This window comes from Vitis vinifera, chromosome 13 (genome assembly GCF_030704535.1).
Source record: "Vitis vinifera cultivar Pinot Noir 40024 chromosome 13, ASM3070453v1".
NCBI lineage: Eukaryota > Viridiplantae > Streptophyta > Magnoliopsida > Vitales > Vitaceae > Vitis > Vitis vinifera.
Window position 1 is genome coordinate 25,412,723 of NC_081817.1, and position 27,555 is coordinate 25,440,277.

The 27,555-nt window shown below is 37.9% G+C and overlaps 1 protein-coding gene and 1 pseudogene across 1 annotated transcript; both read left to right on the forward strand.

Moving 5' to 3' along the window:
• The first annotated feature begins 1,864 nt into the window (after positions 1 to 1,864).
• LOC100852961 (blue copper protein-like) lies at positions 1,865 to 15,820 on the forward strand (annotated as a pseudogene).
• A 9,822-nt stretch (positions 15,821 to 25,642) lies between these two features.
• LOC104877327 (vegetative cell wall protein gp1-like) lies at positions 25,643 to 26,973 on the forward strand. Its single transcript, XM_010647693.1, has 3 exons — positions 25,643 to 25,999; positions 26,104 to 26,193; positions 26,926 to 26,973. The coding sequence occupies exons 1-3, from the start codon at positions 25,643 to 25,645 to the stop codon at positions 26,971 to 26,973; spliced, it is 495 nt and encodes a 164-aa protein (XP_010645995.1).
• Positions 26,974 to 27,555: the final 582 nt, after the last annotated feature.

Below are 27,555 nucleotides of genomic sequence, written 5' to 3' on the forward strand. Positions count from 1 at the left end.
TAATTATAATGAGATAGAAAAAGAATTATTAAAAGGATTTTTCAAATTTTTTATTTAAAAAAAAAATCAATTTATTCAAATTTTATATTTTAAAAAAATCAATTTATTCAAATTTAAAAACAAAATAATTAAAATTAGTTTATTTACTAAATTAAACTTATTAGAATTTAATTTGAATTTTAGTTACCTTATTGGTAGTTGAAACAACATTATATATAGAATTTTGGGTCAAGTTAGCCTTTGATCCAAATAAAATATTAGCTTAATTTGAGCTTCTTTTGAAACTATTGTTCAAATCAGTGATTAATATGCCAAAATGCATATTTGTTTGGCCAATGGGGTTGTTTTTAACCCAAACTCTTATATATATAGACATACACAAGTTGTGTGTACTTTGTTCGCCATATATATATATATATATATATATATATATATATATATATATATATAATCTATACATACTCAAGGATGAAAATATCAATAAATATAGATATATTGATACTTGAATCTTAGAGATATATTGAAAATTATATCAGTGGATATTTTGACAAAAATATCAATGTACTGAAAATTGTTCAAAATTCATAAAAATGCTTGGAAAAACTTGAAAAAAAATGATAAAATACTGTGAAGAAAGCAAAGCAATGCACGATCAGAATTCTAAGTGCCTACCTGTGTCTTGTCTATCACTTTTTTTTATTGAAACATACGCTAGTAAATTTGCATGTAGACATTATAAATATACTGGTGTTTGACTCTTGTTCTTAATTTCCTAATGTAGGTAGAGATGCCTCTCATTTAGAGGAGGCATACATTGAAAGTACTCCACTGGTCTCAAATATGTATTGAAACTGCATTATCAAAATCCGATTTCCCTTTTTTTAAAAGAACTATAAAAAGTAAAGGATGAAAGAGAAAGAGAAAGAGATCATTTTGAACAAAAGTTTAAAAAGAAAAGCTAAAATGCACATTAATTTGGTGAAAAGGTCGTTTATAACCCCAAAAAGGTTGAAAAATTGGTGATGAAATCATTGGACTTTCTTGCCTTGTCGTATTTGTATTGAAAGAATGTGACACCTGATGTTTCAAGGCATTACATTGAAACTTTAATCCTTGGTTAGATAATTATGTCCAATACTATATACTAAGCTAGGTTACAAAGTTACAATGTCATATTTAGCATTTCATCACATAATGAAACTTCAAAATATTGTTCCACATGAATTTGATTAAAAAAATTTCCATTTAAAAAAAGTCGTAGATGCTCATTATCAACCATGGAAACTCAAGTGGAGTCGTTGATTTAGTTCGATATTGCTAGCTTGCTAAATGTTCTAAGAGACTCCCAATATAATCAGCCCAGGTTAAGGTCACGTAAATTGAGTTTGAATTGGGACTTTTGTTGTTTCACTTTCTAGTTGTGTAAGTATGGCCTAGTGTCCAAGCCGGCCAGAATAACTTCTTCAAGAGACTTCCATTTGTACTACTTTCAAAGTTAATCACTATTTAATTTATACCTAAAACACACTAGTGATTGCTCAAAGAAATTATGATTCAATATTTGTGTATATATGTCTAGGCCAAAGGAAACCATCAAAAGAAATATGTTTTTAAAATTGTCATACAACATTAGGCATGGCATAACTGCGTACCAACCAAAGGTTTCTCCGGAAACACCCCCTGGCCGGCTGACCCAACCTGTTCATGTTGTTTTTAAGGTTTTCAATGAAATTCTGCAGGTCAAAACATTTAGCTATGAATAGACCCTTAATTTAGACCCCAAGATGAAAATCACCTGTTCAAGTAACCATTGAAGCTGAACATTAGAAGAAACTTGGTGACTACTCAACTTCGATAAGCTCCAATGGCTTCCAAGCGGTTTGTTGGCGCCATGGCAATCTTGGCATTTGTTCTTCCTATTGTGGCCATGGCAACTGAATTTACAGTTGGAGATGACCGAGGATGGACCATTAATTTCGACTATGAAGCCTGGGCCAAGGACAAAGTATTTCATGTTGGAGATAAACTAGGTAATGTAGCTTAAGCCTTAAGCTATCATTTTGTGTTCCCTTTATCACTTCCTTTTTATTCCAGCTGCTAAAAATATTATGGTCAATTTTCATACATGCAGTCTTCCAATACACAGCGGGACGACACAATGTCTTCAAAGTGAATGGTACGGCCTTCACGAACTGCACTATACCACCAGCAAATGAAGCTATTAAAACTGGAAATGATGTAATTACACTGGCCACTCCTGGGAGGAAGTGGTACATATGTGGTGTAAACGACCATTGCGCCAACTATGGATAGAAGCTTGTCATCACTGTATTGGAAGAGTTGGCGTCTCCTGCACCGGCCCCCTCCAACCCCACAGCACCAGCACCCAACTCTGCTCATGGGATCTCTGGGTCCGGGTATCAACTTCTGATGGCAGCCATGGTTGCTCTTGCCTTCCTAGCTGTTTTTACTCCAGGAGTACTTTTGAACATCCAGTTTTCAAGAAATTTCTTCTGGTTTATGGTTTTTTTATTCAATTATTTTTTATATGATTGAAAGAAAATGGTATCTTCGAAATATGAAAGACGGAAAAGAGAAATGAGGATGAATACCTATTGTCACAGTGACATTTTTTTTTTTTTTTTTGAAGTTTATTGATGTTTTTATACCTTGCTATCTTCACCTTTTATATCAAACTCTCCATTGTCCCATGCCCTATAACTGAACAACATAACATTACTAGGAGTAGTAACTGAACCTAAAGACTTGCAACAACAAGAACAGACTACCAGAAGCAGCAACTGCACCTCAAGACCTGCAACAATATGAACAGACTATTGTTAATGATTAGTTAGACTGTTATCAAGAACTGCTAAAGCAACAACTACAGTTAGAAGGATTTGTATATATATATGTGTGTAGTAGGCTTCAGAACAAAGTAATCAATAATAAATATTGATTCTGGTTCCTAATTGGTGTCTCAGCTGATTCGTGTCCAGCTGGTGCTCCTTGATTGAGGGAGTAATCAACAAAATTTATAACATATTACACCATATACTAGGGTAGCAAAGACAAAGCTACTATAGCATAGTGGCTCTAGGATCGTTCACTGGGATGGGTTTTCACTTTGCAAATGATATTAATTCAAAGCCGAATTGGTGCCTTTTCATTTCAAGGTTAGCTTTAAAAGAAAACATAAAGATGCTTGAATGAAAAAGGTTTAGATTTAAACTAACCAAAAATAGTAACTGATTTTACTTACAAAGAAAAGTGTTTCTTGGAGTTTAGATCACTAGGCTCAGGTTCATCATACAAAAAGGAGAGTTCCGGTCACTTGTTTCTTTTCCTCGCATTAGAGAATTAACATATAGTTAATTCTCTAACCAGTGCTGTACAGATGCTTCCCATTAATGGGTTCAAACACCAAATCCCTCTCACTGATACAACTTGCAATGGTTCATGCCTCTCACTAGCACTTACCATTCAAGGTGATCTTTAACCTTGGATTACCCGTCAAAAGCTCGCAAGAGATAACTAATGGATGTCTCCTTGGAGTCCAAAAGCTTACCAAGTGTTGGCTATTCTAGAAAATCTTACCTTCAAACCACCTCCCAAAGGCTCACAAGAGATAAACTAGTGAATCTCCATGGACGGAGATCACTTGCCTTACCAAGTGTTGGCTCAGGTGAATTAAAGGCATTTTAAGTTAATTAAAAAGATAAAAACCATTAACGGGTCACACTTTCTCTTCATTAAAAACTAAAACAACAAAACATCCAAATTATGCATGTGGAAACTTACCCGGCTTTCCTCACTCCAAGAGACAAAAAGCCTAGCCTCTCATCCTCTGAGGAAAAATCCTCAGAGAATGTTTGGCTAGCAAGAAAATGAAAATGAAAATGAAGGAAAAACAAAGCAAGATCTATATCCCGTCGGATTACATCATCCTATATTACATGATGATCTGAGAACAAGCTCCCTAGAGCTATATATAAAGAAAATTACAAAACAAAATATCTAAGGTTATTCACCCCTTTTCCAAACTTAATAACTAAGGAATCCTATAATTGGTGGGTTACAAGGAGAAGAATGGAAATTTATACAAAAATATCTGAAGAAAAATATCCAAAAGTGTCAGTCGCAACTATCGGGAAGCTTGGAGTGATCTGCTTGCAATGGCTGTAACTCCTTCGTTTCAACTCCGAATCATGCACCGTTTGAAGCATTGGATTCTTGACTTCCTGAGTTTTGAAATGGTATATAGTATGTAGAAAATGGACTTCAGAAAGTGCTCCAAAAGTGCAAAAGAAGACTGCAGCTGCTGTCCTCTGTTTTCTTCACTCTGTTTTTCCTCTCTCCGTTGTTCTTTCCTTGCATACTTTGAACGACTTTGGCAAAGGGCTATGGAGCTCCAAAGCTTGGTTCTTCATGAATTTGAGCTTCCCATTGCTTTTCCATGGATTCCAAATAACTCTCCTCAATCTCGGATTGCTTTGGTGATAAAAACGCTATCAAAACACCAAAACTTAACACAATTTGATTAGAATTGATTGCAAGGGTCCTTAACATGTTAATTGGGTTAAAAGGCAATAACTACTACTCAAAAGTGTTTAAAAGAGTTAATTACAAACTATCAAATAGCACTTTTTGAGTAGTAATCACTCCCCCCAACCGACATATTGCTAGTCCCTTAGCAATGAAGGAGAGAAAAATAAAAATAAAAAGTACTATAATTTACAACATCATGCTGATAAAAAAAAGCAATTTTCAAGTGGCATGATGATCTAACTCTCACATGGAACGTTAAAGAAATAAAACTCAAACTTCAACAAGAGTTATCAAATAATTTGTCTAATCACAATTCATAAAGAGTAGGCATTATGCAAATTTAAGCTTCAAAATAATTTCCACTCCCAAAGGGTCAAACTTTACTCTTCCACAAAAATCTATGTGTTATTTATTAGTTTCCGGATATAGTATGTCAAACTAATCTCTCCCCCCAACCTAGTTCTTTTTCAAAGCTTAGCAAACTGATCAACCTCCAATAGGTTAAGAACACACATCTTTTTTCACAATTTTTTTTTTCATTGTAGGAGTACAAGGCTTAAAGGTATTCTTTTCTAAATTGTCCATGTAACGGGGGTCCATCGATGACTCCCAACCAATTAAGGTTTAGGGCATCAAGTTTTAAGGATCTTTCAACCACTAACTCCTCGGATTTTACCCCGGACTTTTGAGAATGAATTTTTAATACCCAAGCACCTACAGTATGTTAAACTCCACCTATCCACCCTTGTAACGAGCATTGAGGTCGGTGACTCCCAACCAATGAAGGCTTAGGGCACCAGGTTTTAAAGATTTTCACCATATACCCCTCAGACCTTGCTCGGGTTTCAAGGTAAGCAAACATTTTTTCTTTCTTTCTTTTTTTCTTCTTTTTTCAAAGGCTCATTGGCCTTTTACAAGGTGTCCCAACACTATTAAAAATGAGGTCAAAGGTACCAAGCCTAAAATTTTCCTAAGTCAAGAGGGAAATAGTTTCTCATCTTATAATCGGAACCTATTGTGCACAGTGTGTGAATAGCTTAAAGTGGAAGAACTAAGGTTGAATTCAATAGAAGTTTCAACAATTCATCAACTTTAGTAAGCATAATACAAAATCTAAGTCAAGTAAAAAGACAAAAATTCAATTTCTCCCTTTTTTAGTTTGAAAATTTTTCCTTAATAACCATGGAGAGTAGAATAAAAACTTTAAAAATTTTTAAATTAAGCAAAAAGCAACTAAATTACCAAAATAACTTAGCATTAATAACAAAACTTACTTCCTCAACTCTCCCCCCAACCAAGCTAAACATTGTCCTCAATATGACAAAAGCGATTGAAAAATAGGGAGGAAGTGGTACCTCCTTAGTGACATGAAGTCTGAGTCGTATAGGAGAAACCACATGTTTCAAAGAAAACATAAGAGTTAGTGAGTAGAGGAAATAGAAAAATGCCAAGTTTAAACAAAAAATGATGTCTATATATGATGTATCATCAGTAATACATCCAATCCCAGAATATAAGACATCAAAACATGGAATTATCTGTACTAATATAATACGTAAAGACAAAAAAATAAAGAGATGATCAAGTAATGGTGAGGTCATGCGGAGCTGATGTGTCTGTTGTGGCCTCTTAAGTGGGTTGGATCAAGACTTTGACCTCTGTTCTGGTAGTCTCCTTAGGTGGCATAGTCTCCTCAGCTGGAGCTATAGGCTCTGATGGTTTAAGGAGGTCAGAAATGGAGTGAGAGGCTTAGTGTGTGTGATCCCAGAGTGCGCGGGGCTCTCCTCTTCAGATGCATGGTCGCGGGGCTATGTTGGCATTTTAGCAACTTCCCTTGGCTTTGCAAGGTGTTTTTGCAAACCTTCCTCCATTTCACAAGTCAATTTCGCAATTTGAAGGCCATTTTAAAGCTTGGAGGTGATTTCGCAGCCATTTTGAAGCTTGGAGATCATTTCGCAGCAAAGTGGCATGTTCGCAGACCATTTCGCAGCCTAAAGGTGATTTCGCAGCTAAAGGCCATTTTCGTAGCTCATTTTGCAGCTGCGAAATGAGTGTACGGGGCTTCGAAATGGTATGTGTGTGCCAAAAAGTGGTTTCGCAGTTGAGAAACTCCTTGCGGAATGGGGCTTTGGCTGCGAAAATTGGGAGTTTTTACGCTTTGGCATTTCGCAGCCGTTTTGCAGCTGCGAAATGAGGGTCACTATGCTGCGAAATGGCACTCGTGTGCCAAAAGTTGGTTTCGCAGCTGCAAAACACCCTACGAAATGGGGCTTTGGCTGCGAATTTTTTTTTTTTTTTCTCAGAGCAAAGGTTCTGTTTTTTTATTTGTTTTTTGGATTTCGCAGCCATTTCCCAGCTGCGAAATGAGATTCACTGTGCTGCGAAATGGCACTCGTGTGCCAAAAGTTGGTTTCGCAGCTGCAAAACACCCTGCAAAATTGGGAATTTTCATGCTTTGGAGCTTCGCAGCTGTTTCGCAGCTGCGAAATGGGGGCTCCTGTGCTGCGAAGTGGCACTCGTGTGCCAAACTTGGTTTCACAACTGCGAAAATTTTCGCAGAGAGGGGCCTGAGGCTGCGAACTGGTTTCGCAGCAAAGTATCAATTTCGCAGAGGCTGCGAAATCTCGCAGACCCCTGTTTTTCCCCTGTTTTTGCCCTGTTTTTGACCCGTTTTTGCTCCGAAAGACTTCCTTTCAATTTCTTTGCAATTCCTCCTGATTTTGATCATCCAAAAACCTATATTACATCAAAACAAATTAGAATTAAAGTATTGAAATCAAAATTAAAGCATTGAAATCAAAATTAAAACAAGTAAAAAAAACAAAACAAAAGGATATGGACTAGCTAGTCTTTAAAAAGACTAAGTCCATCAAAAAATTTGATCCTGATTTAGCTTGCCCGGATCCCATATGAAGTTTGCATCTCTCACTTGGGGCTTTCTCTGTATGATTTTGCCATACAAATCTTGGAGAAAAGGTGGAGGCATGTGTTTCTTCATCAATTCTTTCTTAATGACTATCCTCTGTGGTTCTCTTTGTACATTAACATCATAGCCATCATTCTCTATGCTTTTCCCCTTTTTCTTTCCTTTGATTTCCTCCCTCTTTTCTTTCTCTGTTTCACTCTCTACCTTATGCTCTAGCTTGCATGTGGGCAGATCAACCTCTTTACCACTCAAAGTGATAACTGTTTTAACTTCCTTCACCATTGAAGATTCTTCCTCTTGAGCCTCCACTACATGGATGCCCTTGGAATTTTGATAAGGTTGAGAAGGAGAGTTTTCTTTCTCTTGCATTGTGTTGAGGTTGGCAAACCTTGAGATTGAATCTTGGAGATTATCTATCTTCTGAGATAGATCATTTTGCACTTCATCCATCCTTTTAATCAATGAACTCTCTACACTGTCAATTCTTTGATTGAGCTGAGCATTGATGGATTTCTGAGCTCCAACAAAGTCTTCCACGAACTTGCTAAGATTCACCATAGCTTGTTCAAGGCTTGAGGCTTGCGGAAGTGCTTGAACATGTTGCTTGTACTGAGGCGGCTGTGGTTTCCAAGAGAAATTTGGATGGTCCCTCCAATTGGAATTGTAGGTGTTGCAATCACCAAACATTTCCCTCTCCCTTGGAATGGTAGGACACTCATCCACCAAGTGCTCATATGATCGACAAATGGAACAAGGCATAGGTAGCAATGGTGTCTGAGAGATGGCTTGCATTGGTTGCATATTCATCATTTCTAGCTTTTCCAATCTCCTTGCCATAGCTGCAATCTTTGCTTTCATGTCTATGTCATCATCCAAAATATACATCTCACCCTTAGCATTAAATTGAGACGTCATTCTTCCCATATCTCGAGCATTTGGTTAATCCCATCCTCTTGAAACTTCAGCCACATAACTCATGAAGTTCATGGCTTCCTCTGCTATCTCTTATTCAATATGGCATGCACAACTAGAAATTTGTGAATTAGAAACAGAGAAAACAAAAGAAAACAAAAGAAAAACAATTCTAAGAAAAAATTAATTAAGGTAAACTAAAAACTAAATGAAAGGTATACTAAAATATGAACAATAAATAAATAAAAAGAGTTAGTAAAAGGAAAAGAAAAGTCACCAAACTTGTGATGAAGATCACAAGTATTCTGAAAAGGTGATATCACTGTAAAGTGGCACCATCCCCGGCAACGGCGCCATTTGATTCGTGCCCACTTGGTGTCTCAGCTGATTCGTGTCCAACTGGTGCTCCTTGATTGAGGGAGTAATCAACAAAATTTATAACCTATTACACCATATACTAGGGTAGCAAAGACAAAGCTACTATAGCATAGTGGCTCTAGGATCGTTCACTAGGATGGGTTTTCACTTTGCAAATGATATTAATTCAAAGCCGAATTAGTGCCTTTTCATTTCAAGGTTAGCTTTAAAAGAAAACATAAAGATGCTTGAATGAAAAAGGTTTAGATTTAAACTAACCAAAAATAGTAACTGATTTTACTTACAAAGAAAAGTGTTTCTTGGAGTTTAGATCACTAGGCTCAGGTTCATCATACAAAAAGGAGAGTTTCGGTCACTTGTTTCTTTTCCTCGCATTAGAGAATTAACATATAGTTAATTCTCTAACCGGTGCTGTACAGATGCTTCCCATTAATGGGTTCAAACACTAAATCCCTCTCAATGATACAACTTGCAATGGTTCATGCCTCTCACTAGCACTTACCATTCAAGGTGATCTTTAACCTTGGATTACCCGTCAAAAGCTCGCAAGAGATAACTAATGGATGTCTCCTTGGAGTCCAAAAGCTTACCAAGTGTTGGCTATTCTAGAAAATCTTACCTTCAAACCACCTCCCAAAGGCTCGCAAGAGATAAACTAGTGAATCTCCATGGACGGAGATCACTTGCCTTACCAAGTGTTGGCTCAGGTGAATTAAAGGCGTTTTAAGTTAACTAAAAAGATAAAAACCATTAACGGGTCACACTTTCTCTTCATTAAAAACTAAAACAACAAAACATCCAAATTATGCATGTGGAAACTTACCCGGCTTTCCTCACTCCAAGAGACAAAAAGCCTAGCCTCTCATCCTCTGAGGAAAAATCCTCAGAGAATGTTTGGCTAGCAAGAAAATGAAAATGAAAATGAAGGAAAAACAAAGCAAGGCTCTGTATATTCTATATATTCATATATTTATATCCCGTCGGATTACATCATCCTATATTACATGATGATCTGAGAACAAGCTTCCTAGAGCTATATATAAAGAAAATTACAAAACAAAATATCTGAGGTTATTCACCCCTTTTCCAAACTTAATAACTAAGGAATCCTATAATTGGTGGGTTACAAGGAGAAGAATGGAAATTTATACAAAAATATCTGAAGAAAAATATCCAAAAGTGTCGGTCGCAACTATCGGGAAGCTTCAGGAGAACACCCATGCACTGTGCAAAATGGCTGCGAAATTCTCGCAGTAAAAGGCTGATTTCGCAGCCGTGCAAAAATCTTCCTTCAGCTTGGAGTAATCTTCTTTCAATGGCTGTAACTCCTTCATTTCAACTCCGAATCGTGCACCGTTTGAAGCATTGGATTATTGACTTCCTGAGCTTTGAAATGGTATATAGTATGTAGAAAATGGACTTCGGTAAGTGCTCCAAAAGTTCAAAATAATACTGTAGCTACTGTCTTTTGTTTTCTTCACTCTGTTTTTCCTCTCTCCGTTGTTCTTTCCTTGCATAATTTGAACGACTTTGGCAAAGGGATATGGAGCTCCAAAGCTTGGTTCTTCATGAATTTGAGCTTCCCATTGCTTTGCCATGGATTCCAAATAACTCTCCTCAATCTCAGATTGCTTTGGTGATAAAAAAGCTATCAAAACACCAAAACTTAACACAATTTGATTAGAATTGATTGCAAGGGTCCTTAACATGTTAATTGGGTTAAAAGACAATAAATACTACTCAAAAGTGTTTAAAAGAGTTAATTACAAACTATCAAATAGCACTTTTTGAGTAGTAATTAAATATCCCTATGATTGTTTTTTTGCTAAAACAAAAAAATCATTCCCTGGTAACTCGTAGTCTACTATGAATAGTGGCAATGATTGTCGAGGGTGGTCCTAGAGGTGGAAGGAGGAGTCTCTCTTTGTTATCTTTTCTTCTTCTTGCAAATCCCCTTCTTATCCATGAACTCCTTTAACTTCCCACATTTTACAAACTCTTTTATATGTCGTTTTGGACTTCAATACTTGTCGGTCCAATTCCCTCGATCCTCATCATAGTCGCAATACTTATGAGGCTTGCACTCCCCCACTATGACCGAAAAGGGTTTGGATGGTCAAAATCCTTTCAGTGACTTAATCTCTTAGAGGATGTGTTAGTAGGACACTTTCTGCAGCATATAGTTGGGTTTGGAACGATTTTCTAGATGAAGGTTAATATTTTCTCTAGTTTGCTTCTTCTCTTCCCTTTCAATTTGAGAGAAATATTTCCTATTACTTCCCGACTAGTTACAAATTTGACCGAATGATGCTTCAATAAGGAGGGCACCATAGGAGGTAGCTTTCTTTATCACTGAGACTTCAGGTCTTCTCTGGCATGGTCTATTTCCTTGCTTTAGCAAATAATCCCTATATGGTTGTCCGTGTTGAATTAGAGAGTGAGTTAATGAGGTTTGTACCCTTTGGAAGTCCTTTGAAAGCCATCATCACTGCTTGCGTGGTGCATCACCAAACTTGAGATATTTCAATGTTAAATCACTCCAAATATGCATGCCTGTATTAACTCTCCTACACCTTTTGCTTCCAACCCCTTTTTCTATCAAATAGAGTGAATATAGTATGCTATAAACACAACTTCCAAAGCTCAAGATTAATTCGGACAAGCGTTAATGGAACCATAATAATGTTGATACCTTCAGACATAAGGGGAAGACTTTGCATAATAAGTGGTTTTGTACCATCATTTGGCATAAATGCATTAGATAATTATGGGGATCACTAGTACTGCTAAACATGTTGAACTTCGAGAGAATAAACTCATTGTCGTAGCCTCCTCATGGAGAATGTCATGAGTAAATGGTGTTAAGACAATCTCTCACAAGACATGAAGACAATGAGCTCTACATTACTTTCTTGTACCAATAATGGAGTCTTATTTGGTCCACCCTAGTTGCCTATTAAGGCCTTCCTCTAAGACAACAAGGTCATGCACCTCAGATAATGTTTTGATCACTTAGAATCAAGAAATCCCTTTCTTGATCATTTTCTCTGTAATGTTACTTTTTTTTTTTTTTTTTCTTTTTTCTTTTTGCATGCAACCCTTTGAATTTCACATTTTCTTGAGCTAACACCCTTGTTTTGATCACTAGCTCCTCTATTCTTGGCAAGGTTTCCTTGTTTTATTTCCTCATCCTCTTTTCCATTGTGCTTATCTACTCTTAGAGTTGTAGGAAAGCTGAAAGGTCCTCATGCAGTCACTTGCCACTTGAGTAAGTTTGCATTATGACTATCGTTTAGGTTTTTCTACCATTTCCCATAGACAACATCAATGTGTTTCACCCTCTTTAAAATGTAGCAATTGTATCCTTGAATATGACTTATCTTTGTGATATAGAAGAAGATAGAGTGGGGATTTGATTGACCCTCTTTGATGGTCAGGTCAGTCCTCGATCATTAATAAAAGGAGAAACAAATAGGAATAGAGTATATGAGGGAATAAAGACTAGGATAGTTTATGTGTACCCTGTCCTGGTCTAGCCTTAAGGTTTTATACTACATTAGTTTAGCCATTAATTTTAGAAAGTGTTATGATAAAACCCTTAAAAACATGACATGATGTAATAATAATAATAATGGATTTATTATTCATTAATAAGATTCCAATTTCCTCAATTTATCTGTCCTATCAATGCATTATACTTTTAAAGCATTTAAGTCTAATATCTTTTGCCTTGTACATGATTTAGGTGTATTAGGAGTTGTACAAAATATCCAAGTCATAAGTTTTTTGTAAGTATTTAATTTGTCACAACTAATTCATGAATTTAGACAATTTATTTGAGGTTGTAATGCACTACCTCCTCATTAAGAGGATAACTTGTCTTGGTTATCGAGATGAGTTTCCTATGATGAGTGCACTAGTGTGTATGGTAAGTTATAACATTAACTATCAAGTAGTTATGAGCTCTTAACCTTGAGAGGACACTAAGCTTGTGCTAAAGTCATCAATGACTTTGACTTATAGGTGAGACCTTAAGGCGGTCAAATATTTCTCATGAATTAGGTCATTGTTAATGAAGATTGGTGGAAAAAGGTATAGTCAAGATAGGCACCATGACATCTCATGGGTTTGAGAAAAGATGTCTCTTTGGGTGATCCTAAGGACATGTGATCAAGAAATATATAGTTGTAGTAATTCCTTAATTGGAATTTGATATATGTTCTTTGTGAGTTAAAGTATGTTAGTAGATAACATAATAGGAAGATTTAAGAGTACTTAAAGATTGTAAAGACAATTTTGAGAGATTAATAGCATGTACCTAATTAGATTATACACACCAATTCATGGGGAGCCTACATATGGTGAATAGTATATCACATACCTGAGTTCTTGTATCTTATTGTAATATCATAAGATACTAGAGTGCAATTGACTCTCTGTAATGAGATTTTGAGTTAACTTCAAATTTGGATTCTAAGGAAGCCAATAATTTTTCTATGGGTCTTGGTAGTCTTTGCTCAAACTCATATTTCTTGATAACATGTTTATTGAGGGTTATTTGGATTCTTTATTCATATGTGTATATAAGAGCCTTTTAGTTAATGTGCAAGGTTGCACAAGAGCTTGTGAATGGTCTCTATGGATTGAGTTAATTGATTAATTGAAGTTTAATAAGGTTAATTAATCAATTCGTTACATAATAGATTAAGTACCTAAGCCCAATATGGGCTCAAGTCGTTTAAGCTCACTAGAAGCTCTCTTAGGGGTTTAGGGTTTTACTCTTGCCATTATTGTCTTCCTATTCACTTTAGAGAGGAGAGCCTTAGGCTTTGCTTGATAACTATTTTTAAAAATAATGTTCTATTCTTTAGGCAAAAAGAAGGAAAATATGTTTGAAAACCAAAAAACAGAAAATATGATATTTTTAGAAATTATCTTTTAGTTATTTTCAATTGTTTTCTGAGGGTTATTTTTAAAAGTAATTATACAAATATGAAGAATGATTAAAAATAAAAGTTATTTTCAAGATATAGAAAATAGATTAATAACATCAATGGATAATTTTTATAAATTATTCTAAAAATTGTTTTTTAGAACTATTTTGAAAACATTTCCCCAACAGAGCCTTAGCCACCACCCCTCTATGAGGCTACTAGCACCTCAAGTGCAAGGAACAAAGGAAAAGCTAGCAATCAAGTGGAAGATCTCCCAGTTTATGAGACTCTTCATTGATTGGAAATGATTTGGCAACATCCATATCTCAGTTAATGCACTATGAAGTTGTTGATCTAAGGTTTTAATATGCATATGCTTCCGCTTGTTAGATTTAGAGTCTTACAATGTTTTCGCATACACCTTATCGCCCATGGAAGGGAATGGAGATATCTAGGTAACCTAAACAAAAAGTTTGATTATACCGGTTGTTGAATAGCTTTGTATCACATACCTCATTAATGCATCATCAGGTAAATGTTTGATTATAACGATAGTGAGATCCTTGATTTAGGGATAAGGCTACATGCACTGTGTAATTATGTGTGAAGTTAATTGCTTTTAAAGCCTATCTTATCATATTAAATGTTGTGATCATTGATCTATACATAACCTTGGGACGGAACAGAAAATCCTTAAAAGCTTTTGCATTACATGCCTCCTTAAATTTCTTTTAAAATTTTTAGGACGTTGAAACTAATTAAAGTAGTATTGCTTCCAATTTTGCATTTGACATGCCGTTACATAAATAATTTCCATTCAAATTTTCTGTAACATACGTGATCTAACCATGACATGTTTTTAAGAATAAAACGCATATCTGAGTCATGGATCATAAAGTGGTAGAGATTGCTTCATGAACAACAATAAAACTCCAAGATTAAATTTTTTATTCAAAGTTAAAGATTACTTCTTGTTCAACATTCTAAGAGATCTCCAACACTCATCAGCTTAGATTAATTAAAAGGTCGTGCAAATTGGGTTTGGATTCGCATTTTTGTGGTCCCACTTTTTCTATTTGCCTTTTTCCAGCCTAGTCTCCAAGCCGGCAAGAGTCACCCTCTTAAGGGAGTTCCATTTGTACTTCTAAAGTTAACAATTAGCCATTGTTTAATAATTTATGCCAAATCATGACTCCAGTTCAAAAAAATTATCGTTCTTTATTTGATAGTATGTTTGGATAAAGGAAATCGCTTAAAGAAGAAAAATCTTTGTTTTGTAACTATTGTCCAACATTAGCCATGGCCTTTTTCTCATGGTTGTTGAGGCTTTCGATGAAGCTTCGAGCTAAAAAAGTTGCTATAAATAGACCCTTAAATGGACATCAGTGCAAGTCGGAGAAACACATTGAAGCTGGTATAAAGAAACTTTACCACTAATCAACTTCAATCAGCTCTAATGGCTTCTAAACAGTTTACTGCCCTTGCAATCTTCGCAATTGTTCTTCCTGCTATGGCCATGGCAATTGAGTTTACTGTTGGAGATGATCAAGGTTGGACCATTAATTTCGACTATGAAGCCTGGGCCAAAGACAAAGTCTTTCATGTTGGCGATAAACTAGGTAATGTAGCTCAAACTATCACTTTCTTTTCCCTTAATGACTTGTTTTAATTCAAGCTGTTAAAAATATTGTTGTCAATTCTCATACATGCAGTCTTCAAATACACGGCGGGAAGGCACAATGTCTTCAAAGTTAACGGTACTGCCTTCACGAACTACACTATACCACCAGCAAATGAGGCTCTTACCACTGGAAATGATGTGATTACACTGGCCACCCCTGGAAGGAAGTGGTATATTTGTGGTGTGAACGACCATTGTGCCAACTATGGACAGAAGCTTGCCATCACTGTGCTGGAAGCGTGGGTGTCTCCTGCCTCAGCCCTCTCCACCCCCGCAGCAACAGCTCCCTCCACCTCCGCAGCGCCAGCCCCCTCCACCCCCACAGCACCAGCCCCCTCCACCCCCGCAGCACCAGCACCCAGTTATGCTTATGGGATCTCGGTGTCTGGGTATCAGCTGCTGATGGCAGCCATGGTTGCTGTTGCTTTCCTAGTTGTTTGATCTGCTTTTTCTCCGGGATTACCTTTGATCATGTAGTTTTCAAGAGATTTCTTTGTTTCATTGTTCTTTTATTCAATTATTTTTTTGACTGAAAAATGCGATGTGAGATGAAGTTTGAGTGGAAATGAAACATCCAATTTTTTTTGTTTCTATCATTCTAATTTAATTCTTTGATTTTTCTTTTCATTCTTTTTATCTAATTGTTTAATATCCCTCTTAAAATTAGAAAGCCATGGGGAGATAAAAAAAATTAAAAAAAAAAAAAAAAGCTCTTAATATTCCTAAAACAAAGCTCTAAACAACACCTCAAAGAAATGGGGGAACTTTGCATCATTTCTAAGTTGGGCCCAGGTTCCATCTCCTTGAACTTCTTGAACAAGGTTCCCTTGAGTTTGGAAAAGAAAATGAGAAATAGACAAAGGCTTAGAAAAGAAATTAGATCTTTGCTTTTTATATGGAATATAACAAACATCCACTTCATTATTGAGCACTTTCTCAAGCACGAATTGAATATCAATCTCAATATGTTTAGTTTTGGCATGAAAAATAGGATTTGAAGTAACGCAATATCACCAATGTTATCACACCACCACATGAGGGTTTTTCAAGAGAAAGACCCAACTCATGAAATAGAGATTGAATCCAAATCAATTTTGTAGTGGTAGAAGATGGAGCACAATATAGGAATAGAGACTTTTTGTATTGAAGAATTGACTGACACACTTTGACAACTAGATTGAGAAACACTAGGCTCTTGTAGCAGAGAAAGCAAGGCCTTGAACTTAGAAGATGACTTGGACTATGAAGATTGTGATTGTGTGAGATCAAGTTGATAGAGACCATTCCTAAGAGCTCGTTCCACCCTAATTATCTTTGAAGCTTTGTCCTTGCTTAGACAATAGTCATGACATAATTCAATTAAAACATTATTATATTTTGTAAATTGAGAAATACTGAAAAGATTTTTGGTTATGTGTGGAACATGTAAGATGTTATTACGGAGAAGAGGTTTAGAAGAATATTTGCAAGGTAAAAAGGAATTTCCAAAATGAGAAATAGCAAGTTTAGAACCATTACCAACCATAAGCTTCTCATTGCCCATGTAATCTACCTTGATAGTCGGATTGTTCATATTGACAGTGATGTGGTTTGTTGCGCTATTATCGACATACCACTCGTGATCTGCAAAGCTAGAGGTGAAAGCAACATTTGCCTGATAACTAGTCAAATCAACACTTGAAAAGCTAATATCAAACCTTTTGTAGCATTTAGCAACCACATGACCAATCTTGCCACAGAGTTGACAAATTGGCTTGTTGCCATGACTAGATCACCATTGTCAAGGCCATCATGACCATAAAAATGAGAGTTACCACCATGATTGGCATTACTTGATTACTACTCAAAAAGTGCTATTTGATAGCTTATAATTAATCCTTTTAAACACTTTTGAGTAGTAGTTTTGGCCTTTTAACTCAATTGGCATGTTAAGGACCCTTGAAAGCAATTTTAATCACTTTGTGTAAGTTTTGGTGTTTTTGTTAGTAATTTGATCACCAAAGCAAGTCAAGACTGAGGAGAGCTATGAGGAATCTTGGGCAAAGCTTAGAAGTCATTTGCCAAGAGTAAATCCGGAATGCAAGGAGAAAAAGTAAAGAGAATCTGCCAAGAAGCATATTCTTGATGACAGTGGTAGCAGCCACTTTTGGAGCATTTTCTGAAGTCCAAATGATGCATGCTATATACCATTTCAAAGCTCAGGAATTCAAAAATCCAATGCTTCAAACGGTGCACAATTTGGAGTTGAAACGAAGAAGTTGCAGCCATTGCAAGCCAATCACTCCGAGCTAAAGGAAGCATTTTTCAAAGTGTTGCGAAATCACCCTTTTGCTGTGAAGTGATTCCGCAGCCTTTTTGTACAGTAGGGTGTATTTCCTCCTAAAGATGCCCGACGTATACCGCGAGAGGGAAGCTTGGAACCTCAAGGTGGAAGCCAACTTCGCAGCCCTGCGAGTTTAGCTTGTTGATGCGAAAATATTCCGCAGCCCCTCTTGAGTGTCTGCGAAATCTCGCAGACACCATTTTCTCTTGCGAAATGGTTCCTGAAGCACCCCGATATTTGCTACCGACATTGGGAGATATTTTACATCAGATATTTGTTGTCTAAATCCCAAAATACTCCTTGTAAGCCACCAATTACATGATTCCTTAGCTTTTAAGTTAGTAAAAAGAGTAAATATCTATGTAATAATTAGTTTTATATTATGTTCATATATATATCTCTCGAGAGCCTGTTCTCAGAGAGGAGTGCCTTCTGTAAAAGTTTGGGTAAGCAAGTAAAGTTCAGTTCTTTCTACTGCCTTACCTTCTCACTTTGTATTTTCATTTTCTTACTAAGTTATGAACTCTCTGAGGAGTTTTCCCCAGAGAATGAGTAACTAAACCTCTAATTCCTTGGAGCTAAGGTTGCCGGGGAAGGTTCCAAGTGCAAGAATGCAAAACTTTGTGGTTTTAGCTAGTAATGAAGAGGAAGTGAAATCCTTTAGTGATTTCTATGTTTTTAGTTAACTTGAAACACCTTAGAGTCACCTAGGCCAACACTTGGTAAGGCAAGTGATTTCCAACCATGGAAATGCACTAGTTTACCCCTTGCGAGCCTCTAGGAGGTGACTTCAAGGTAGGATTTTCTAGAATAGCCAACACTTGGTAAGCTTTTGGACTCCAAGGAGACATCCATTAGTTATCTCTTGCGAGCTTTTGACGGGTAATCCAAGGTTAAAGATCACCTTGAATGGTTAAGGCTTAGTGAGAGGCTTAAACCATTGCAAGTTGCATCAGTGAGAGAATTAAAGTGAAATCTAATTGAAGGAGTCTCTGTACAACACCGGTTAGAGAATTGACTATATGTTGAATCTCTAACGCGAGGAAATGAACCATCTAACCAGAGCCGTGTCTTTTGCATGAGGAACCACCCCAGTGAACCTAACTCTCCAGGGAATGCTTTTCTTCCTAAATTATTCCAAACTTCTATTATGTTAGTTAGTTTAAGTCTAAACCTTTACCAATCAAAGTTTGTGTTTTACTTCTTAAGCTAACCATGAAATGAAACAAAACCAATTCACTTGGAATTGGTATCATTGATAGCTTGTTAATCCTTCCCAGTGAACGATCCTAGAGCCGCTATACTATAGTAGCTTTGTCTTTGCTACCCTAGTATATGGTGTTATAGGTTATAAATTTTGTTGATTACTCCCTCAATCAAGGAGCACCAGCTGGACACGAATCAGCTGAGACACCAATTGGGCACAGAATCAAATGGCGCCGTTGCCGGGGAAGATGTCAAGTTTATATTGATACCATTTTTGAGCACTTGTGATTTTCATCACAAGTTGGTAAAGTTTCTTTCACTTTACTAACTCTCATTCTTTCTTTATTTATTCATAATCTAAGTTTATCTTTTAAAATTTAGCCTAGTTTAATTTTGTTGTTGTAGCCCTGTTTCTCTTGTTGTCCTCTGTTTTTATTTAAGTTGCAGATAGATACTAGTTGTGTATGCCAAAGTGGATACGAGACAGTGGAGGAAGGCTTGTTAAGTGTGATACACCTCAGAGAAAAGAATTCGAAGTGATCTTGAATATCATGGAAACTACACCTGAAGATCAGCATAGTCACCAAGGTCGTCAGGACAATCTCAATGAATTCAGATCAATGAGGGACCGCATGCATCCACCTCGTATGAGTGCACCATCATGTATAGTGCCCCCTACAGAGCAGCTAGTGATCAGACCGTATCTTGTTCCACTTCTACCAACTTTTCATGGGATGGAAAGTGAGAATCCGTATGCACACATCAAGGAATTTGAAGATGTTTGTAATACATTCCAAGAGGGAGGAGCTTCAATTGATTTGATGAGGCTTAAGTTATTTCCTTTTACTTTAAAGGATAAAGCCAAAATTTGGCTTAATTCTTTAAGGCCAAGGAGTATCCGTTCTTGGACTGACTTACAAGCTGAATTCCTCAAGAAATTTTTTCCCACTCATAGAACAAATGGCTTGAAAAGGCAAATTTCAAACTTCTCAGCTAAAGAGAATGAGAAATTCTATGAGTATTGGGAAAGATACATGGAAGCTATAAATGCTTGTCCTCACCATGGCTTTGATACTTGGCTATTGGTGAGCTATTTTTATGATGGTATGTCCTCCTCAATGAAGCAACTCCTCGAGACAATGTGTGGAGGAGATTTCATGAGCAAAAATCCAGAGGAAGCTATGGATTTCTTGAGCTATGTAGCTGATGTTTCAAGGGGATGGGATGAACCAACCAAAGGAGAAGTGGGAAAGATGAAGTCTCAGTTGAATGCTTACAATGCAAAGGCTGGGATGTATACCTTAAAAGAAGATGATGATATGAAAGCAAAGTTGGCAGCTATGACAAGACGATTGGAGGAGCTGGAGCTGAAAAGAATTCATGAAGTGCAAGCTGTTGCTGAAGCACCAGTGCAAGTGAAGCTGTGTCCTAATTGTAAATCATATGAACATTTGGTGGAGGAATGCCCTGCAATTTCAGCTGAAAGGGAGATGTTTAGAGATCAAGCAAATGTTGTTGGACAATTCAGGCCCAATAACAATGCGCTATATGGAAATATCTACAACTCAAGTTGGAGGAATCATCCAAATTTCTCATGGAAGGCCAGAGCAACTCAATACCAACAGTCGGATCCACCATCTCAACAATCTTCAAGTCTTGAACAAGCAATGGCTAATCTCAGCAAGGTAGTGGGAGATTTTGTTGGAAAGCAAGAAGCCACCAATGCTCAAATCTATCAAAGAATTGATAGGGTGGAGAGTATGTTGAATAAAAGGATGGATGGAATGCAAAATGATATGAACCAAAAGTTTGATAACATCCAATATTCAACTTCAAGGCTTACAAATTTGAATACACTACAAGAAAAGGGAAGATTTCCTTCTCAACCTCACTAAAACCCCAAAGGTGTCCATGAAGTGGAAAGCCAAGAGGGAGAATCATCACAGATGAAAGATGTCAAAGCCTTGATCACTCTAAGGAGTGGAAAAAAAATTGAGCAGCCAACACCCAAGCCACATGTTGAGAAAGAATAAGAGATAAAGAAAGGGAAGGAAATGGAAGATAAAGACAGTGAGATCAGTGAAGAAAAGAAGGACTCTGATTCAACAATGAATGCAATTCCAGAGAAGGAACTTATGAATGAAGAAATGCTGAAGAAATCAACTTCTCCTCCTTTTCCTCAAGCATTACATGGGAATAAGGGGGTTAGAAATGCAGCTGAAATCCTTGAAGTATTGAGACAAGTGAAAGTCAATATTCCACTATTGGATATGATTAAACAAGTTCCAACGTATGCAAAATTCCTAAAGGACTTATGTACTATCAAAAGAGGGTTGACTGTAAACAAGAAAGCCTTCTTGACTGAGCAAGTAAGTGCAATCTTACAATGTAAGTCTCCTTTGAAGTACAAAGACTCGGGAAGTCCTACCATTTCAGTCATGATTGGAGGAAAGGTAGTGGAGAAAGCCTTGCTAGATTTGGGAGCAAGTGTGAATTTGCTTCCATATTCCGTCTACAAGCAATTGGGACTTGGAGAGTTGAAGCCAACAGCAATCACTCTATCTCTGGCAGATAGATCAGTGAAAATTCCAAGAGGGGTAATTGAGGATGTATTGGTTCAAGTGGATAATTTCTACTATCCAGTAGATTTTATTGTTCTTGATACAGATCCTACTGTAAAGGAAGCTAATTTAGTTCCTATCATCCTTGGAAGCCCATTTCTTGCAACTTCAAATGCAATCATCAACTGCAGGAATGGGCTGATGCAACTCACTTTTGGCAACATGACACTGGATCTCAATATTTTCTATATGTCTAAAAAACAAATCACTCCGGAAGAAGAAGAGGGTCCAGAAGAGCTGTGCATTATTGATACTTTGGTGGAGGATCACTGTAATCAAAATATGCAAGACAAGTTGAATGAAAGTCTTGTGGATTTTGAGGAAGGTTTGTCTGAATCTCCTATTAGGCTTGCTAATCTACAAAGTTGGAGAAAGATAGAAGAAATTCTACCTTTGTTCAATAAAGAAGAAGAGGCATCTGCTGAAAAAGAAATTCCAAAACTCATTCTGAAGCCTTTACCTGTGGAGTTGAAATATACATATCTTGAAGAAAATAATCAATGTCCTGTTGTGATATCTTCATCTCTGACCAGTCATCAAGAGAATTGTTTAAGGGAAGTTCTCAAGAGGTGTAAGAAGGCAATAGGATGGCAAATATCTGACTTGAAAGGCATTAGTCCTTTAGTTTGTACTCATCATATATATATGGAGGAGGAAGCAAAGCCAATTCGTCAATTTCAAAGAAGGTTGAATCCTTATCTACAAGAGGTGGTGCGAGCTGAAGTGCTGAAGCTACTTCAAGCAGGAATCATTTACCCTATATCTGATAGCCCTTGGGTGAGTCCTACTCAAGTGGTACCAAAGAAGTCAGGGATCACAGTGGTTCAAAATGAAAAAGGGGAAGAAATTACTACATGCCTCACTTCAGGTTGGAGGGTGTGTATTGATTATAGAAAGCTGAATGTTGTCACCAGGAAAGATCATTTTCCATTGCCATTTATTGATCAAGTGCTGGAGAGAGTCTCTGGACATCCATTTTATTGTTTCTTGGATGGGTATTCAGGGTATTTTCAAATTGAAATTGATTTGGCAGATCAGGAAAAGACCACTTTTACATGTCCATTTGGAACATATGCTTATAGAAGAATGCCTTTTGGTTTATGCAATGCACCTGCTACATTTCAAAGATGTATGTTGAGTATTTTCAGTGATATGGTGGAGCGAATTATGGAGGTTTTCATGGATGACATCACCGTATATGGAGGTACATTTGAGGAATGCTTAGTTAATTTGGAAGCAGTTCTTCACAGATGCATTGAAAAAGATCTGGTGCTCAACTGGGAGAAATGCCATTTTATGGTACGTCAAGGAATTGTCCTTGGCCATATCATCTCTGAAAAAGGATTGAAGTTGATAAAGCAAAGGTGGAGCTTATTGTCAAATTACCATCCCCAACAATTGTAAAAGGAGTAAGGCAGTTCCTTGTCCATGCAGGGTTCTATAGGCGGTTTATAAAAGGTTTTTCAAGTCTTTCAAAACCTCTTTGTGAGCTGTTAGCTAAGGATGCTAAGTTTATATGGGATGAAAGGTGTCAAAATAGCTTTGATCAACTGAAGAAATTTTTAACAACAACTCCAATAGTGAGAGCCCCTAACTGGCAACTACCTTTTGAATTGATGTGTAATGCTAGTGACTTTGCTATAGGAGCTGTGCTTGGCCAAAGGGAAGATGGGAAACCCTATGTGATTTACTATGCAAGTAAAACACTGAATGAAGCTCAAAGGAACTACACAACTACAGAGAAAGAATTGTTAGCTGTGGTATTTGCTTTGGACAAATTTCGTGCTTACTTAGTGGGGTCTTTCATCATAGTCTTTACTGACCATTCAGCCTTGAAGTATTTATTGACAAAGCAAGATGCAAAAGCAAGGTTGATTAGATGGATTCTTTTGTTACAAGAATTCGATCTCCAAATCAAAGATAAGAAATGAGTGGAGAATGTAGTAGCTGACCACCTTTCAAGGTTAGTTATAGCACATAATTCCCATCCCTTGCCTATTAATGATGATTTTCCTAAAGAATCACTCATGTTCCTAGTGAAAACTCCTTGGTATGCTCATATTGCTAATTATTTAGTAACTGGAGAAATTCCAAGTGAGTGGAATGCACAGGACAGGAAACACTTCTTTGCCAAAATTCATGCTTATTATTGGGAAGAGCCCTTTCTTTTTAAGTATTGTGTAGATCAGATAATAAGGAAGTGTGTCCTTGAAGATGAGCAGCAAGGGATTCTATCTCATTGTCATGAGAATGCATGTGGAGGCCACTTTGCCTCTCAGAAAACAGCTATGAAGGTATTGCAATCAGGGTTTACTTGGCCATCTCTTTTCAAAGATGCCCACATCATGTGTAGAAGTTGTGACAGATGCCAAAGGCTTGGAAAGCTAACAAAAAGAAATCAAATGCCTATGAACCCCATTCTAATAGTTGAGCTATTTGATGTATGGGGCATTGACTTCATGGGACCTTTCCCAATGTCTTTTGGTAATTCTTACATCTTGGTGGGGGTGGATTATGTTTCTAAATGGGTTGAGGCAATCCCCTGTAAACAAAATGATCACAGGGTGGTTCTCAAGTTTCTTAAAGATAATATATTCTCAAGATTTGGGGTGCCCAAAGCCATAATCAATGATGGAGGTGCTCATTTTTGCAACAAACCTTTTGAAGCTCTGTTGTCCAAGTATGGAGTGAAGCATAAGGTGGCTACACCTTATCATCCTCAGACTTCCGGGCAAGTTGAGCTAGCTAACAGGGAAATAAAGAACATATTGATGAAAGTGGTGAATTCCAACAGAAAGGATTGGTCTATTAGGCTTCATGATTCATTGTGGGCATATAAAACAGCTTATAAGACTATTCTTGGGATGTCTCCTTATCGTCTTGTCTATGGCAAAGCATGCCATCTCCCTGTGGAAGTTGAATACAAAGCTTGGTGGGCAATAAAGAAGCTGAACATGGACTTGATCAAGGCCGGAGAAAAGAGATATCTAGACCTTAATGAGATGGAGGAATTAAGAAATAATGCTTATATCAATTCCAAAGTTGCAAAACAGAGGATGAAGAAGTGGCATGACCAACTCATTTCCAACAAGGAATTTTAGGAAGGGCAAAGAGTTTTACTGTATGACACAAGACTCCATATCTTTCCTGGGAAGCTCAAGTCAAGATGGATAGGCCCGTTCATAATTCACCGAGTATGTTCCAATGGAGTGGTGGAATTATTGAATTCCAATGGCAAGGACACCTTCAAAGTCAATGGATATCGTCTCAAGCCATTCATGGAGCCATTCAAACCAGAAAAGGAGGAGATCAACCTTCTTGAGCCTCAAAAAGCCTAAGCAAAGAAGGGTTTGCTGGACGTGGTTTTACCACAGTCCAAATTTTTTGTAAATTTTGTAAATTTTCAAGTTGTTTCCATACTTTTGATCTTAATTTTTGATCTTAAATCATGTTTTTATGTGTATTTTAATCTTTTTGAATGATCTCAGGTGGAAGAAATTGCAAGGAAATTGAAAGGAAAAGAATCGGATCGAAATCGGAGCAAAAACAGAGCAAAAACAGAGCAAAAAACGGAGCTCTGCGAGATTTCGCAGCCTCTGCGAAATCAGCACTATGCTGCAAAACCATTCCGCAACACTGTAGAAGTCTCTGCGAGGGTATTTCGCAGCTGCGAAGGCGTTTTTGGCACACGAGTGCCACTTCGCAGGACAGGAGCTCTCATTTGGCAGCTGCGAAACGCATTGCGAAGTGGTAAAGCCCAGATTTCGCACCAAAAGTCCCATTCCGTAGGGTATTTCACAATTGCGAAAGTGGTTTTGGCACACGAGTGCCACTTCGCAGCACAGGAACTCTCATTTCACAGCTGCGAAACGCATTGCGAAGTTGCTGGGAAAATGGCATTTTGCTGTGAAATTGGCGTTTTGTTGCGAAACTTAAACTGACCCTTAGGCTTCCGTTTTTCCTATTTATACCGGTCATTTGAGCTGCGAAAAGGGTTTCAAAAATCAGAGCGCCATTCTCGCAAGCTGTTCGTCTTCTTCAGTGAGCCACGCCATCCAAACCTCCGGTCATCTTCTCCGATCAGCAACGTCGGCTAAAGTTCGGTATCCCGAAATGGCGCGAACACGAGGGGCTAAATCTTCATCTCCTTCGAATCGCAAGAAGAGTCTGCGAAAGGAGCTAGTTCCAGATTCTGCTCCAGAGCCTTCGCAGCCGAAAGCAATTCCTCCTTCGGTGAAGCCAGCGTCGCCAAAGCCTCCGGCGAAACATTACCTTACCAAGTCAGGAGGTCGTACACTGCAAAAGAGACCCAGGGTACAGAGCTCAGAACCCATCGATTTGACTGAGCAATCTCCAGAGCCTTCACCAATTCCATCACCGGTTCCAACTCCAGTTCCCTCGCTGATTCCCATGCCAGTTCCGTCGCCGGTGCCATCTCCGGCGCTGCAAGAAAAATCTCAGGAGCCTCAAGCGCCACTTCCCGAGCCCCAAATTCCATCCGAAACAACTCTGGAAGAAGTAATCAGGCGGCCAATGCTACCTCAGCCCCCAATTGAGGGAAACTTGGATTGTAGAGCTCGGCCATTCCATTCCGAGCTATGCTTCAACATAGCGGCATTCAGAGTGAGGTCGGAGCTTACACAGACATTCAACCTGCTGAGAAGGTACCATATGGAGCATCTGCTAGCTCCGAGAGACTTTTTCTACCCCCGGGTAGCCACGGATTTCTATCAATCCATGACAACCAACCAGGTCAGGGATCCAACTTTGATTCATTTCACTATCGATGGGAGACATGGCATATTGGGAGCACGCCATATTGCTGAAGCCCTGCAAATTCCCTATGAGCCAACCCAATTCGATAATTTTAGAGCTTGGGCAAATCCTACTGAGCTGGAGATGGTGCGCACCCTTTCTAGAGGAGCTGCAAATCGATCACATCTGTTGAGGGGCGAGCTTCCTCCAGTTATGTTTTTGATTGATGCATTTTTGCGTCATAATATCTACCTATTACAGCATTGGACCCAAAGAAGGTGAGTCCTCTTAGAAGCTCTTTACAAGATGTCAGAAGGATTTTTCTTTGGGCCTCATCATCTGATCCTAGCAGCCCTTCTCTATTTCGAAGAGAAGGTTCACAGAAAGAAGCTTCAGAGAGCTGATTGCATTCCCCTCCTCTTCCCAAGGCTGCTATGCCAAATTCTGGAGCACTTGGGATATCCTTCCGAGCCTCAGCTGGAGAGAAAGCGCATTTGCCGTGAGCCATTCACTCTTGATAAATGGAACAACATGACGACCTATAAAATTGATCAGCAAGAGCCACCTCAGCCAGCTGCAAGGAGAGCATCCCCACGACACATACCTGAGGGTATAACAATTGCTGCTCCTGCCATTCCCAGAGCTTCACCAGCTGCACCAGCTTCATCTCAGCCATCCACATCAGCTGAACCGAGGATGACCATTCCTATATCTGAATATCGAGAGTTATGTCGTGCATTGGAGACTCTCACAGCTTCTCAGAGCAGTCTTGTTCAAGAGATGGCAGCCATTAGAGCATGCCAAGAGCAGATGTTGGCCACTCAGGCTCAACAAGCTGCCATCTTAAGGCAGCTCCAGCTTCATTTCGATCTGCCACCAGCTGTAGAGCCCTCCACTGATACACCAGCAGAGCCACACTCTCATCCCTCAGAGTCTCATCCTCCAGAGCCCCAAGCCCCAGCTGATGCACCTACTGAAGAGGCAGACCCATCTGCCTAGCCCCAGCACCACCCCACTCATCAGACTATTATATATATCTAATATTTTTATGTATTTGTTTTTTTTTTAGTTGAAAAGAAGTCCTAGTATTTTGGTACTATATTTGGGATTCCTTGTGTTACTTGTCTTTTGCATTGTAATCAAATGAATTTAAAGTAATACAAGTTTAATATTTCTTATTAACACTTAGCATTAAGTTATCCTTATTTCCTTTTCTCACATATTCTATTCTTTTTGAAACATGTGGTTTCCCCAATCAATATTCGAATTTG